General features: G+C 50.3%; 1 protein-coding gene across 1 annotated transcript in view; it reads right to left on the reverse strand.

The window, feature by feature from the left end:
- The window catches only part of ripk2 (receptor-interacting serine-threonine kinase 2), a 97842-nt gene that overhangs the window by 29187 nt on the left and 51522 nt on the right, over positions 1-17133 (reverse strand). Inside the window, exons 5-6 of the mRNA XM_038809099.1 lie at positions 10906-10955; positions 670-831 (exon numbers count right to left, since the gene is read on the reverse strand). Of these exons, the coding sequence (XP_038665027.1) occupies positions 670-831; positions 10906-10955 (212 nt within the window). The remainder of the gene's footprint in view (positions 1-669; positions 832-10905; positions 10956-17133) is intronic.

Consider the following 17133-nt stretch of genomic DNA (forward strand, 5'->3'; position numbering starts at 1 on the left):
ATATAAGTGGGATATTCACTGGGAGGCGAGTCATTTAGGATTCTGATTCCTGGAGAACCAGCCACACAATAGGATTATGGGGGATTTGTGCTGCCATGCTACGGAAGCCCATTTTTCTGACACATATATTCCAGATCCCACCAGGAACTAGCTCAAGTCTCCATCCACGTCACTAGTGTTGCAACCTTAGTAGGAGAGAAACCAATGCAATAACAATCATACTGAATTGACAATGAGGAACACACCATGATAGAATGAAGGAATAATTGCTATAAGTGAAGGAGAATAACACACCATGATCGAATGAAGGAATAATTGCTATAAGTGAAGGAGAATAACACACCATGATTGAATGAAGGAATAATTGCTATAAGTGAAGGAGAATAACACACCATGATTGAATGAAGGAATAATTGCTATAAATGAAGGAGAATATCACACCATGATTGAATGAAGGAATAATTGCTATAAGTGAAGGAGAATAACATACCATGATCGAATGAAGGAATAAATGCTATAAGTGAAAGAGCCTAACACACTATAATCAAATGAAGGAATAATTGCTACAAGTGAAGAAGAATGTTAGTTTGCAGTGGATTATGCTGGCACCAAATTATTGCAATATTATTATCCTATTTTTGCATATACCGCACAATTTTAACAACTTACTAATAAAGGAAGGCCGTTCATTAGGATTTTGAGACCAGCCACTGGTCATTAGAGCAAGCAGTGTTTCGCGATTGGGGATGTCCAAAGGTAAACTCTCCTCACTGGTGTCAGGTCGGGAACCCTGCAGCACACTAAACATGACCTGCACCGGGTTTGTAGCATCTGAAGACAAGAATTGCAGTTGAACCAGAGTATCAACAAAACATTTTTTCATAACCATTAAAATGTGCAGCATTTTAACATGAACTAAATAAAGATATTTTACATTCAAAATGTATTTTACATTCATAATGGAGAAACAAGACAACAGGTTTTTAAAAATGTTGGAAAATCAAAGTTTCTTTGCAAGTATTGTGCGCTCTATATTCCTGTAGTTGTCCTGACTGGACAAAAGTTATTTCATGTAGACATTTTCATTTCAAGTGATGAACGTTTTCACTTAGATTATCAAAAAACAGCAGTTTTACCAAAATGCACTATGCAGCAATATAAAGCATTAAATGCCAATCAGTTCCATTGAATAATTTGGGACTTGCTTAATCTTTTAGGTTTATAATTTTTCAATACGCCTCAAAAGTTTTTATGAAGTAGAAAAAGCCACAAACACAACTGACATTTAGAGAGTCAGTCATAGAGTCATACAGCACAGGAGGTCCTTTGGCCCATTGGGTCTGCACTGACAAAACTACACTAATCCCACTTTGTCCCACTTGGCCTAAAGCCTTAACATTTCTGACACTTCCAAGTGCTCATCCACATATTTTGTAAAGGTTGCGAGGCTTCCTCTCCTACCTTCCCAGGCAGTGCATTCCAGTCTCCCACCACCCTCTGGGTTAAAAAAGGTTCTCCTTAAATCCCCTCAAAACTTCCTGCCCCTCACAGTGAAATTGTGCCCCCACTTATTGGCCCTTCAACTAAGGGGGGACAGCTGCTTCCGATCCACCCTGTCCATACACAGGAATGTGGCGACTAGGAGCTTTTCACAGTAACTTCATTTGAAGCCTACTTGTGACAATAAGCGATTTTCATTTCATTTTTTTCATTTCTTATACATCTCAAAATGGTGCCCCCTCAGCCTGCTCTGCTCTCAGAAAACTACCTGAGCCTATCCAGCCTCCCTTCATAGCTCAAATGCTCTATCCCAGGTAACAACCTAGTGAATCTCCTCTGTACTCTCTCCATTGCAATCACATCCTTCTTATAGTGAAGTGACTCAGAACTGCACAGTACTCCAGCTGTGGCCTAACCAAAGTTTTGCACAGCTCCAACATAATCTCCATGCTCTTATAATCTATGCCATGACCGATAAAGGCATGGCCAATATGCCTTCTTAACTACCCTATCGACCTATCCCACCACCTTCAGGATTCTGTGGATAAGCACCCCAAGATCCCTCTGAGCTTCCTAGAATCATGTCATTCATTGAGTAATCCGTTGTCTTATTACTCCTTCCAAAGTGCATCACCTTTCACTTTTCAGGGTTAACTTCTGTTATGTATCAGAATAACACCATTGGCTAGGGTAATGTCACATGTTATGCAGTGACATCATCGGAGCATTTTGCAGGCTTTTGTGGAGTTCACCAATGTATCCTGTTTGAGCAGCTTATTTGAAATAAACCCCTTGCATTATGCTATTATTATTATTATGTTATATGAACTCGACGATCCACCTGATACTTTGCAGCTACATCAAAGAATACAACAAATAGAACAACTTCCATCTGTCATCTGACCAACGGGTCCATATCTTCCGACAATCTGAGACCTTCTTCTTCACTATTAGCCACCCTGCCAATCTTACTTATCACCCCCTCCCCACACTCCCATCTATATTGTTTATAAATAGCACAAACAATAAAAGGACCCAGCTCTGATCCCTGTGGTATACACAGCACTAAACCCCAAAGAACAGCCAATGTGATGGCTTTAAATCACTGGTACAATGCAGCAGTCAATTTGCACACTGTAATATCCACAAATGGCAAAGGACTAAATGCTCACGCAATCTGTTTTACTGGTGTTGGCTTGGCGATAAAAGTTGGCCTGAACACTGGGAGAACTCATCTACAAATAATGGTGAAATATTTTACATATTTTTTACATTCATTTAAGGGGCAGCCTGGGCCTCGGTTTAACATCTCATCTAAAAAGACCTCCAACAATGCAGCATTCCCTCAGTTTTGCACTGAAATGTCAATCAAGTCCCCAGCTAGGGGAAGCAACCACTCAGCAACAACCAGATCAAATCTCTCAGAATCTATGTTTAAAAAAGGTCACCTCCCATTCTTCTTAACTCCATGTATAGAACCATTGTACTCAATTCTCCTCAAAGGACAACCATCTCATCTGAGGCATCAGTCTGGTGAATCTTCTTTGCACCTCCTCCAAAGTAAATATATACGGCTGAATTCTCTGTTCCTGAGACTAAGGGCTCCCCACGCAGGGTGGGAGAATCGTGGGAGGGCCGGGCGAATCACGACACACCGACCTGGCACCCCCCGCGATTCTCCCACCCCCCCCCCAAAATGGCGTGTTGCATTTTGCATGATGCCGCTCGCCGTTTTTCACGGCCACCGGCGATTCTCCGGCCCGGATGGGCCGAGCAGGCTGACGAACCCGACCGGTTCACGCCGGCGTCAACCACACCTGGTCGCTGCCGGCATGAACATCGCGCGACCGGTAAGTGTGGGGCCTGTGGGGGGCGGAGGGAGGATCGAGCACTACGGGCGTGCTCATGAGGTGACTCTAAGGCTTCTCTAAAAGACGCACTCTTTTCCCTCCGCCGCCCCGCAAGATCAAGCCGCCATGTCTTGCGGGGCAGCGGAGGGGAAGACGGCAACTGCGCATGCACGGGTTCATAGATCATAGATCATAGAATTTACAGTGCAGAAAGAGGCCATTCGGCCCATCGAGTCTGCACGGCTCCTGGAAAGAGCACCCTACCCAAGGTTAACACCTCCACCCTATCCCCATAACCCAGTAACCTCACCCAACACTAAGGGCAATTTTGGACACTAAGGGCAATTTATCATGTCCAATCCACCTAACTTGCACATCTTTGGACGGTGGGAGGAAACCGGAGCACCCGGAGGAAACCCACGCACGCACGGGGAGGATGTGCAGACTCCGCACAGACAGTGACCCAAGCTGGAATCGAACCTGGGACCCTGGAGCTGTGAAGCGATTGTGCTATCCACAATGCTACCGTGCTGCCCTTCCAACCAGCGCCTGCGCGGATGACGTCACTTAGGCGCCGCCGGATACGTCATTCTCGGCTCGCCGCTTTGACGCAAGCGTCAAGGCCTGGCGCCCGAGATTCGCGCAATGCCGCTCCTAGCCCCCGGGGGGTGGGGGGGGGGGGGGCTAGGAGCGGGTTTCACTCCGGTGTCGGCTGTTTCTCTCCGTTTCGGAGAATCGTGTCCTAAGTGTTTACGCCAGGATTCACGGACTTCCACGACAACAAAACTGGTGCCGCATTTGGACCAATTCACCGACCGTTAAGGGTCTAGCCCCGGCGCCACGTGTAATAAGGTCGATTCCAATGTGGAACGGTGCCGGATTCACCTGGTTCGGGATTGACACTTAGAAGGCTGACAAGCTGCAGCCGCATATACATACTGCGCTCCCCACATACACTCATACCAGCCAACAAGTTGGCAGCAAGACGAGCATCACCAAGGTTTACCAACGCAGAACTAGAGACGCTGATGGATGCCGTGGAGGAGAGTTGGGCAACCCTGAATCCTGGGGTGGGAAGGGGGCTGCCAGCCGCCGTTGCTGTCGGGACAGGGCGCAGGTGGCAGAGGTTGTCAGCGCTGTAGTAAAAACTGTGAGGTCAGGCCAACAGTGCTGAAAGAATCTGCGCGACCTCCTCAGGGTGGCCAGGGTGAATAGGCAGCACTGTGCCCCCAGCACTATCCCCTGTCCCACACACCTGTAACCACCCCCACCCTCACCCAGAGGGTAGCCAAATCCCCATCCTGCACCACATGCCAGCACCCAAATTGGCCACCATGGCCAGGTGCCCTGGCCTCTGAAGCTACCCACCCCCTGGGAAGCATGCGTCGGACTAACACTGTCGTTTTCTGCTTCCCCCCCACACTTCAGGAGAAGGCCGCTCACAACTGCTGAGAGAGGGAGAAGACTGGACGGGGTCCGCAGGACCCGTGGTCCTCTACAACAGCAGAAAAGAGGACACTGGGCATGGTTGGAGGGTCCAAAGAAAGGGCAGTCGCCAGGGAGGAGGTCGGCATCATATGAGGAAGTGATGCCCACTGAGTTGCAGTTGTCCATGACACGTGTGTCACCACCCCTACCACCACCCCTCCAACCACCACCTCCCCCACACCTGAAAATGAAATGAAAATGAAATGAAAATCGCTTATTGTCACGAGTAGGCTTCAATGAAGTTACTGTGAAAAGCCCCTAGTCGCCACATTCCGGCGCCTGTCCGGGGAGGCTGGTACGTGAATCGAACCGTGCTGCTGGCCTGCTTGGTCTGCTTTAAAAGCCAGCGATTTAGCTGAGTGAGCTAAACCAGCCCCTTGAGCTAAACCAGCCCCTACACCTGCTCCCACACCCAACACCACCCCTGCACCCCCTCACCACCACCCCTCCACCCACCTCCCTTCCCACACACCATTACTCCCGCCCCCAGGCCGCGATGCAATCATGCATCTTGACTTGCGTCTTGCAGGGATGAAAATGAAAAATGAAAATCGCTTATTGTCACGAGTAGGCTTCAAATGAAGTTACTGTGAAAAGCCCCTAGTCGCCACATTCCGGCGCCTGTTCGGGGAGGCTGTCACGGGAATCGAACCATGCTGCTGGCCTGCTTGGTCTGCTTTCAAAGCCAGCGATTTAGCCCTGTGCTAAACAACCCTGTTGTTGATGATGAGGCGGGCCTTTCTAGTGTCCCCCACCCCTGACCCCAAACACAACACCTGGTATCGACCAGTGATGACAATGACACTACACGTCCGGGAGCCATCGCCCCCCATGCCGTGACACCCCGGAGCAGGAGTCCAGGGACGACGCAGACTTCCCGTCACAGCTGTCTCCAACACCCTTCACTATTCCAGAGATACTCACCTTGGTTGGGCACTTTAGTGAAGAGGCGTCTGGGGGCGGGAGTAGTGGTGTGTGGGGAAGGAGGGTGGGTGGAGGGGTGGTGGTCAGGGGGTGTAGGGTTGGTGTTGGGTGTTGGTGCAGGTGTTGGGGGAGGTGGTGGGTGGAGGGATGGTGACACACTCTGGTGCGCGCCACATACATGCTCCGGTACAGCAGGTGGAGGTAGGAACTCCCGAGATGGCAGACTGTCGGAGGACGAGCCTACCCCAGGGACTAACTGCTGTCCAGATGGGTTTTGGGCTTCTGGAACAGGTGGCCACATCGATAGTGGAGATGCAGTCACAGAGCCAGGGACTAAATGAGGGGCCGTCAGCGAGCATCCAGCACCTGCATGTGTAGTTGGAGGAGTCCACTGCAGGCAGGAGCAGGAGGTGGTCCCGACCATGCATGGCAGTCAGGCCAACATCGCACGGGTGGCATCTGTGGTGGAGGCCTTGCAGGCAAAAGTTCAGGCCATGGGTCACCATGTCCAACGCTGGGGACAATCTGTGCAGGCGCTGGCCGAGGCCTAAGGCAGGGCTGCCATATTATAGGCACAGTAAGAAGTCTTACAACACCAGGTTAAAGTCCAACAGGTTTGTTTCAAACACGAGTTTTCGGAGCACGGCTCCTTCTTCATATTATAGGCAACCATGTACCAGAAGGAAATGACACTCTCACTGGCTGATGTGGCACAGACCCAGAAGGTGGTGGCGCAGTCAATGGGTGATGTGGCCCAGATGGAGGTGGTTAACTCCCTGTGCTCCATGGCCGAGAGCATGGAGATCCAGGTCGAGATGAGAGTGGGCCTCCAGGCAGCGGCAGTTAGAGTGGGAGTCTTAGGGGTTCGCTCCGCTTGCACCGCCATCCTAAGGAGTAGCCCAGGGTCCATTGGGCACTCCAACGGAGGAGGAGGTGATGGGGCCCCTGCGGGAGACTCTCACAAGGGCAGGTGCTGGAACACCACAGTATCTGACTCCCCTCCTCTTGTCCCTGGCGCAGAAAGTGGGCAGCGGGCATAACAGGCAGGCACCACGCCCCCTAGGACACCTGAATGGCAGCCGGGACCATCCAGGCACGGTTGCCCCAGAACGCGGCCGCCAAAGGGGACTCAGGTCACAGCTCGGTTGCCCCAGAAGACGACCATCAAAGGGCCCCAGGTCACAGGGCGAGAATCACAGCAGGCTACCTCCATTCCTGATGTACTGCCTGGGGATCCACCTAGACGTAGCGCTAGGGCCCGTAAGGCCAGAAACATAGACACCAGCTAAGTTGGCATGTGTGCAGGGCACAGTAGAGTGTTAGGGGCTAGGCACAAACCTGTACATATTTGTTCACATTGAACACCTGTGCACAATGTTGCAACCTGCCTTGGTGCTCTGTCAGTTAGGTGTGAGGGATGGACTGGTCCGGGCTGGCCGCAGAGGGCAGGGAATGGCTGAACGTTGTGGGTGGTCTTGGCCCATGGACCACAGTTCAGCCAGCACTCACCATCCCTACCCCCATCCCACCCTCTCTGCCCCCCACCATCTCCACCTCTGCCACCCCAGGGATTCAATAGGACCATGTGCTGAGTGGCCAGCTCTCATGCAGGGATCACCCAAGTGGTTGGTGGAAAGGGCTATCATGGGCAGGAGTCAGACGTTGTTGAATTCCTCCAACTGCACCATCATCGCAGAGCGAGTTCCATCGTCCTCCCTGCCATGGCCCAGATCCGCTGTTACTGCCAACCCAGAAGTGGCCAACCCTGTAGTGAGGCAGGTTGGAATCTCAGAGGGGGTTGCAATCAGTGTTGGGGGGAGGGGGGGTACAAGGAGGATGGGTAGGGGTGGCGTGGGGGTGGAATGTGATGCCCGTACCCCTGTCACCCTAGTTGGTAAACCGGAGGTGATCAGAGCGTCCCTTGTGCTTCTGCCCTGGCGCACACATTTTGCGGCCTCCTGTGCCTGCCAGGCCCCATGTCCTGTCCATTATCGTCCTTCCCCACATCTTCCTTGTCGGATGAGGACTGACGTTCATCCCCCTCCCCCAGCATGTCGCCCCTCCAGAGCACTCCAGGCACCTGAACCACATCTTCAGGTTGCCAGAGCACCGCCCTGATCACATCCCTGGTCGTGGCATGGGCATCGTTGTAGTGGGTTCCTCCATCCGTGGCCACCAGATAGGCGTCATTAGCCACAAATGTAGTGGATAACCCCTGTGCACCAAGCTTTGTGAGAGTCCAAACAGGTCTCCACTCGGTACCTGGAAGGACCCCAAGGCGTAGAAGTTTAGGGCGACCATCACTTTGACGGCCACCAGGAGCGGGTTTCCTCCGCATTGTCCTGCTGTGCGTCATAATCTGGCAGACATGCCGCACTGTCCCCCTGTTCAAGCAGAGTCTTTGACGGCATGCCTGGTTCAGCAGATCCTCGAATGACAATGCTGCCGATACACACAAGTCCTCATATGGTGCCTCATTTGCACCTCTTCCTCGGCCTGTGGGCTGCCAGCTCTCCATTCTCACTGGCTGCCTCCTGTTCCTCTGGGATAGGCTCTGCTGCTGCAGCCTCCTCTTCCTCCTCGAGCAGCTCTAGCTTGTACACCCCCTAGGGCTGCGGCGACTAGGAGGAAAGCTACCATTGCTGCTTGAATTCCAATATCCAATGTCTGCAGGTCGTGAAAGGCCGACATGTTAGCATGGTGCGTACCCTCATGCCCAAACAGGTCCAACGGACTATACGGTTGCCCCGGTTGGTACTGTGGGACCTGCCCCAGCATGTTCCCCATCCCCACACCCCCACCTCCTCCCCCATCCCTATAGGAGCTACTGTGGGCGTTGCTCCTGGGTGGGCTATGAGATGTATCGCCAGCGGGTAGCGGCTGGTTTGGGGGTGGTGGGGCGAGGACACCCATATGGCCGGTGTCACTCTGCAGAACCACGGCCAAAGTGGCTGGTCAGTGGGGTGCGCAGCAAGATAGCTAATTTGCAGGCCGCAGAAGTAGCGGTCCATGCCAGGACACTCCTGGCCCAAGGCTTGCCCCCTCGTCCATCCCCCCCTCCCTGGCAGGGCGCTCCCCCTCACCCCAGCCAGCCTGGCCAGTGTAAGGTCAGCAGTCCACAATCACATCTCTGCATGTCCTGACTCCTCTCTCTCCTCATCAGCCACAGGGCCGGTTTCCCAATGTTTAAAAGCACAAGTGAACTTTTCCGCAGGGAATTCCCCATGCTGGAGGCAGTGCATCACGGAGACCCCGGAGAATACTTGGCCAGGCCTGCTAATGATATGCGAATGCCGTTTACTATACATGCGGTGTGGAACGAATTGACGCCGCTGTCGAGGCACAGGAGAATTGGGATTTTGCTCATACCTGCCATGATTTCGACATCAAGGCCGACTTCCAAATTTTGGTGTCACCAACAGAGAATCCCACCCATGCTTCTTTATGTAGAGAGAGCAAAACTGTACCTAGTCCAGGTGAAGCATCACCAAAGTTTTATACAATTAGAGTAAGATTTCCAAACTTTTGTGCTCCAACCCCTTATAATAAAGGTCAACGTAATATTTGGCTTCCGAATTACTTGTTGTACCATCAGGTTAATTTGCTGTGTTTTATTTACAAGGAGATTTGAAACCCCTGACATCAACATTTCATAGTTTCTCATCATTTCAAATATGTTTTGCTTTTCTATTGCATCAAAATAATGACCTCAGAGGCTGAATTCTCCGCAATTGGCGCGATGACCAAAATGTCGGTGTCAAAAACGGCACAAACCACTCTGGCCGACAGGAAATAGCTGAATTCTCTGCACTTCCGGGGGCTAGCTGGACTCCGGAGAGGTTGGCGCCATGCGAGCCAGCGCCGAAGGTACTGCCCGAGTCTGCGCATGTGCCAACGGGCCGGCGTGATCCCGCCCATGCGCAGAAACGCCGCTGTATTCTGGAGCATGCGCAGGGGGGGGGGGTGTCTTCTCTGTGTCGGCCATGGTGGAGCCCTACAGGGGCCAGCGCGGAAGGAAGAAGTACCCCCACGGCACAGCCCGCTCGCAGATTGGCAGGCCCAGATCGTGGGCCAGGCCACCGTGCCCCCCCCCCCCCCCCCCCCACCTCCCCGAGGACCGCAACAGCCGACATACCTGCCAGGTCCTACCATGTGGGACCATGTCTAATCCACGCCGGCGGGACTGGCCAAAAAATGATGGCTGCTTGGCCCATCGGGGCCCAGAGAATAGCCAGGGGGCCGCTGCCAATGGCCCCCGAACGGCGTGGCGTGAACCCCGCCACCGCCCGAAAACCGGCGCCGGAGAATACGGCAGTCAGCGCCGGGGCTGCGGGGGCGCGGTTTGCGCCGCCACCTGGGGATTCTCCGACCCGGCGGGGGGGGGGGGGGGGGGGTGTCGGAGAATCCTGCCCCAGATTTCCCCAGAAAATATTCCACCTCTATCTTCTTGAGCATTCACTTAAACTTTCTATCCACCTTTTGCAGATCCTTTCCGGTCTCCTCACACCTAGCCTTGGGTCATCAGTAAACTTGGATACATTACACTCAGTCCCTCCATCTAAGTTATTAATATGGATTGTAAATCACTTCCTCCCAGCACTAACCCTTGCAGCACTCCACTGTTTACAGCATGACATCCTAAAAATGACCTGTTTATTCCTACTCTGATTACTGCATTTTAACCAATTCTCTATTTTATTCGTTCATTGGATGCAAGCATCACAGATTTGACTGTCCTAACATATTTTGCCAACCCCATGAGCCCACATACTTTGGAACAATCTTTTGGCACTTCAATGAATACCTTCTGAAAGTTTGTACTGGTTCTTCCTTCTGCCAGTTACTTCCTCAAAAACCTATAATAGGTATGTTAAACATGATTTCCCTTTCATAAAACCATGCTGACTCTGCATAATCATATTTACATTTTTTCAAGTGTCCTGCGACACATCTAATGATTTCCAGCATTTTCCCAATGACTGATGTCAGGCTGACTGGCCTATAGTTCCTGGTTTTCTCTTCACCACCCCCCAAATCGATAATTAAATATATTGATAACGATTGATGGATTAGAATTTATCAATGACATTTATACAGCGTAAAGTCAGCTGAAGGTTTGACATCAAAACTGAATGGTACCGACCTTCAAATGGTTGTTTTCTTGAAAGAACTTCCCACATTATTATTGAATAGCTATGAAGGGAAGAAAGAATATTCAGACATGATTTATGAACTATCTGGAATAACTAACAAGCACAAAATGTTATTTAACCTAATTATTTTGATGACAGCTAACTCTGCATGAGCTCTACTTGAAGCAATTTAAAACGTACAAAGGCAGTAGAATACTTTTTACAAATAAATTCCTTCAAAATCACTTTTGATTCTGCACATTGAAATATTTAAACAGGCAACATGTACATAACACATGCTAGTCCTTTGAAACAGGAAGTTCACTAGTTTTGAGTGAAGAGGATATTTCCAGTTATAAAGGTTACGGTTGGTCGGTGGTACAGGCCTGAATATTGAAACGGCAGACATGTTGATGAATATTGAAATGAGAGACACGTGCATTTGTCTTGGTGTCACAAGACGTCAAGCTTTGCCAACAGTCTTTTCTTTCAGCAATATCCAACGGTTAAGGTGTTTAAACATTGCGAGCAGTTGAGCTGGTGTATTGAGCTGGTGCAGTCCTGTGGACTTGCTTGCTAGTCTTAGGCAGATGGATAGGAATTTGCCATAGATTTCTTTATCCCCATTCAATTTTTTTTGCCTCTCTGTGAAGTGGTTGTGTATATGACATACATCACTGCATCATATCTGCTTAGGATCGGCACTCAATAGGAGTAATTGGCTGCATTTGGTTCAGTAACATCTACTTCTGCCAGCGCAGTTCCCACTGACACCACATTTATAGAACTTACAGAACTCGCAACCTGCAACTGCCGTCTTTACAGTTTATGGGATGTCACAAAGACCCCAACATTTACAGGGAGTATGCAGTCGGGAAATCCTCAAATGTAGGAAGTGTGGGGGTCCTGCCAAATTAGACCGCAGGACATTGTGAACATTTGAAAATCGCTTATTGTCACAAGTAGGCTTCAAATAAAGTTACTGTGAAAAGCCCCTAGTCGCCGCATTCCGGCGCCTGTTCGGGGAGGCTGGTACGGGAATTGAACCCTGCTGCTGGCCTGCCTTGGTCTGCTTTAAAAGCCAGCTCTTTAGCCCTGTGCTAAACTAGCCCCATTTTCTTATCCTGTTCTGCTGCTGGGTGGGAAAGCAGGTGATAGAGGGCTGCAACCGGGGACTTTTGGGAACGATTCCTGGCATCTGGGAAATGATATGGAAGGAGGGAGATATCGAGAGAAGGAAGGAACTGGGGTGTTTGTCAATCTCTGAGGAGACATTGGGGAGGGGAAAAGACATTGCAGACGGCAGGGAGAGGGGGAAGTCAGCTGATCGCGCGAAGAGACAGAAGCATTTACTCACTGGATCTGGCAACTTCCACCTCCCTTCAGCTACTGGGTTTCCTGAGTATTGGGAATCCAGTCTAAAACCATTAATTTTGACTGGCTTCTGAGGGCGGAGGAACAAAACCTCATTATATGACAATTATATTCATCGGGTTACTTAGACCCCTCCAAAGCTGCCACGGCTAAACATGATGCAGGTATGTTTGTGAGAGGTTTGGGTGGTGTTTCACATACTTATCAAATTAAACCCACAAAACCTGCCCCATCTGTCCTCGGGAAGATAAAATTTCCCTCAAGATGTCTTCAATATGTTAGAAGTCATCCCTACACTACTACAGAGTGAGCCTTTAGCTAGTGATGGAGTCAGAAGGTACACAGTTTGAACCTTGTTTCAACCATTCCCGGCGAATAGTGAGCCAGGATCTAGCTCTCAATTCTAGGTTATCGTCCTCTACGTTAACGCCTGGCCAATGGGTGAGTGACCTCTTTTCATTATATGTGTTTAATAAGCCTGTAAAACTGCCTTGCACAGGACTAATCAACCTTTGGCTGGTACAAAAATAGTTACAACTATGCAAGGAGCGTTATGCCATAACTTACAGATTCTTTCATACACATTTTAACTTTCACTCTGAGCACCTGAGCAATTATAGCAGATCAGAAAGTTCTGGCACATAACACAGTTAAAAATAATCAATTTAAAATAGATTTCTGAAAAGCATAACTTTTGAACGTCTCACCTTATCAAAGGAAACAAATTACAATACAGAATTCTTCCAAAAAGTGCGGCACTTATTTAAAAAAAAACATTTTATTGAGGCATTTATGATTTTACGACAACAGTTACAAATATAAACATAACTCAGTAAATAACAACCCCCAGCCAACAACGATACTCAGCCAACATGGCTTACACCCACAGTTCCCTAAACCGCCCTCTTCCGCTTGCTGAGCACGCCTGCTCTGAGCAGACTCAACATGTCCTCATCATGTGCCAGGCTCAGCCTGATAGAATTTAAGATGGTTCATCAGGCACACATGATGGTGGCGTGGATGAGCAGGTCTTTTTAAGGGGTGGAGGACAGATGTGGGCGGTGTCCACATATTTTGGGCATGTCCGAAGCTTTGGGGATTCTGGCAGGGATTTGTCAATGTCATGTCCACGGTACTAAAAACAAGGGTGGCACTGAATCCAGAGGTGGCGATTTTTGGAGTGTCGGAAGACCTGGGAGTCCAAGGGGTGAGAGTAGCTGACATTTTGGCCTTTGCCTCCTTGGTAGCCCGGAGACAGATCTTATTGCCGTGGAGAGACTCGGAGCCCCCAAAGTCGGGGGTATGGGTTAACAACATGGCTGGACATGCTCCCGCTGTCACTAGCGGGGAGGGTACAAACCGTAAAGATGACAGTTCTCCTGAGATTTTTGTTTATTTTCCAGTGTCTCCCTATTTCTATCCCAAAGGTTTTTTTTTTAAGAGACTCAATGCGGTGATCTCTGGGTTTGTATAGATGGGTAAAACCCCACGAGTAAGGAAGGTGCTGTTGGAGCGGGGCCGAGAGGTGGGGTCCTGGCCATATCGAATTTTAGGAACTATTACTGGGTGGCAAATATAGCCCTGATCAGGAAATGGGTAGTGGAGGAGGGGTCGATGTGGGAGCGAGTGGAGGCAGCATCATGTAGGGGCACAAGTATAGGGGCATTATAATGTAGGGGCAGTATAGAACATAGAACAGTACAGCACAGAACAGGCCCTTCGGCCCTCGATGTTGTGCCGAGCAATGATCACCCTACTCAAACCCACGTATCCACCCTATACCCGTAACCCAACAACCCCCCCCCCCCCCCCCAATCTTACTTTTTAGGACACTACGGGCAATTTAGCATGGCCAATCCACCTAACCCGCACATCTTTGGACTGTGGGAGGAAACCGGAGCACCCGGAGGAAACCCACGCACACACGGGGAGGACGTGCAGACTCCAAACAGACAGTTACCCAGCCGGGAATCGAACCTGGGACCCTGGAGCTGTGAAGCATAATGGCAACTCTGCCATTCTCTCTGGCTCGGTACTCCACAAGCCGGGTGGTAATTGCAGCTCTGAGGGTTTGGGGCAGTGGAGGAAGAGTCAGTGTGGGCTCCAATTTGTGGGAACCACCGGTTTGTGCTGGGGAGGCCAGGTGGAGGGTTTTGGAGATGGCAGAGAGCGAGGATTGAGAGGCTGGGGGACCTGTTTATTGATGGGAGCTTTCCATGTTTGGAGGAGGAGTTCGAACTGCCGGGAGGGAATGGGTTTCACTATCTGCAGGTAAGGGACTTTGTACAAAGGCAGGTTGCGACCTTTCCGCTTCTACCGACCCAGGGGATACAGGACACGGTAGTTTCGAAAACTGGAGTGTGGGAGGGGAAGGTCTTGGAAATTTATAAAGAGCTCATGGAGTGGGAGGGAACCCAGATAGGGGAGGTAAAGCGTAAGTGGGAGGATGAGCTGGGTAAGGAAGTCCTCCTATATTTGCTCAATAAACTGGGTCAGATTTAATTTATGTAACTGATCCCAGCCCCATGCCATCTGAATTCCCAAGTATCAAAAACTCCCTCCTACCAGTTTAAACGGCATCACCCCCAGTCTCCTCTCCTGTCCCCTTGCCTGGATGACAAAGACCTCACTCTTACCCATATTCAATTTATACCCCGAGAACCGGCCAAATTTCCCTAGGATCGGCAAAATCTCTCCTGTAACCTATAACGGGTCAAAAATATACAGGAGTAGGTCGTCCGCATATAACGAGACCCTGTGCTCTCCCCCCCCACCCCTCCCCCCCCCCTCCTCCTCCGCCCCCAGGACTAACCCATTCCAGTCCTTTGATGCTCTCAGCGCTAATGCCAACGGCTCCATAGCCAAGGCAAACAGCAATGGAGAGAGTGGACATCCCTGCCTCGTCCCTCGGTACAGTCTAAAATAATCCAAGCTCACTCGGTTCGTCCGCACACTCGCCACCGGTGCCTGGTACAACAACTGGACCCAGTCTACAAAGCCCTGCCCAAACCCAAACCACCCACAAATAATTCCACTCCAACCGGTCGAAGGCCTTTTCCATGCCCATAGCGACCACTACCTCCACCTCCCTACCCTCGGAAGGCATCATGATAACATTCAAGAGCCTTTGGGACATAATCTTCTATTCTCGAAGCCAAAATCCTGGCCAGCAATTTGGTGTCTACATTCAAAAGGGAGATTGACCTGTACTGTTCTGGGTCCTTCTCCCGCTTAAGAATCAGGGAAATCGAAGCCTGTGACATTGTTTGGTTGGGGGGGGGGGGGGGGGACGGGGGGGACGGGGGGGGGGGGGGGGGGGGGGGACACCTCTCTCCCTAGCCTCATTGAACGCTCTGACCAGCAAGGGCCCCGCAGCACCCCAGAAAACGTCATGTAGAATTCCACTGGGTACCCGTTGGCCCCGGGGCCTTGCCCGACTGCATAACCTCCAATCCCTCCACAACTTCAAAGTGCACGATCGGGGCTCCCAGACTCTCCACCAACCCTTGCTCCAGCCTCGGAAACTCCAGTCCTTCCAAAAACTGCCTCATCCCCTCCACCCCAGCTTGCGGTTCTGACTCGTACAGCTGACTATAAAATTCCTTGAACACCCCATTCACCCCTGCTGGGTCCAAGACCGTGTTCCACCCTCTATCCTTAACTCTTCCTATCTCCCTTGCCGCCTCTCATTTCCTAAGCGGGTGTGCGAGCATCCTGCTGGCCTTATTCCCGTATTCAACTTCCTCAACTGCCCCACTGCCTTCCCTGTAGATAACAGACCAAAAAAAAGTGTAGTACTTATGAGGAAATTAAATTCATGAATTGCATGGCACAAAATGGTGCCAGTTGCATTGAACATCCATAACGGGGACATTGTGCTGCACTGTGGAACTCACTGACCTGACATGGCCCATATTCAAACAGGTTGGAACGTTGTGTGTGAATGGCCGAGATGATGGGGATGATGGAACTCAGAACATTTTACCATATAACAGATATCCAAACAGATTCATCTTTCAATACAGTGACACAATATCAACTGTGACCTTGCTATTACAAGGGGGGAGGGGGGGAGTGGTTTGGAATGCTGCATGTGGATCCAGCAGCAGGCAAACCACCAAGAAGAGGGTCAGGGATGAGGCAACCATGATGATCTTTATCACAGGCCCTTATTTAAATAATCTTCCCGGCGTTCCACCTTGCACTTGTCCAGACTCATCACTTGTTCAGATTCTTCATATGATCACTGGGCATATATGGGAATTTATCTGCAGGACATTGCAGCTTTTGGAACGGTCACTAACAGTTACGGTGAGGAGGTGAGTTTGGCTGTTGATTGAGGATGACTGGATTTCCTCATAGTCTTTGTAGACATGGCTGCCAATTTCCTCATGATCAGGGTGAGAGGAGGATAAGCACGGCTTGAAGGGTCGGAAGGGCACACTCTTGCTTGCAAGGTCCACAGAGAAAGAGAAAGGCATTTCAAAGATTTACTCTGACCTCTTTTCACCATGATTCTGCTGCTAAGCAGTGAGCAGTATGCACCAGCTCATGGCTTGACATTGATAAATTGTGGTGCTGCTGAACTCAGTGGGTCACAGTTTCTGCCTGGTTTAAACGGGCTGAAATGATGGCCTGAATGAGCATGTGGTGGGTTGAAGCTGGATTCAATTTTCAAGGTTTCAACCCTTCCCCCACCTTTTCCTGTACGTTGAGCGAGGGACAGTTGGATGAATTAAAGTTGTGACAAATAGCTCATAAGCAATTCCCTGTATCACAAACATAAGGGGTGCGATCCAATGGCCAAGCTGCGCCAGTAAAGCAGCTTGTCATGGCGCAGCGTGGCCAATGAAAGCCGGGAGACC

The sequence above is a fragment of the Scyliorhinus canicula genome, chromosome 10 (assembly GCF_902713615.1).
Source record: "Scyliorhinus canicula chromosome 10, sScyCan1.1, whole genome shotgun sequence".
Taxonomy (NCBI): Eukaryota; Metazoa; Chordata; class Chondrichthyes; order Carcharhiniformes; family Scyliorhinidae; genus Scyliorhinus; species Scyliorhinus canicula.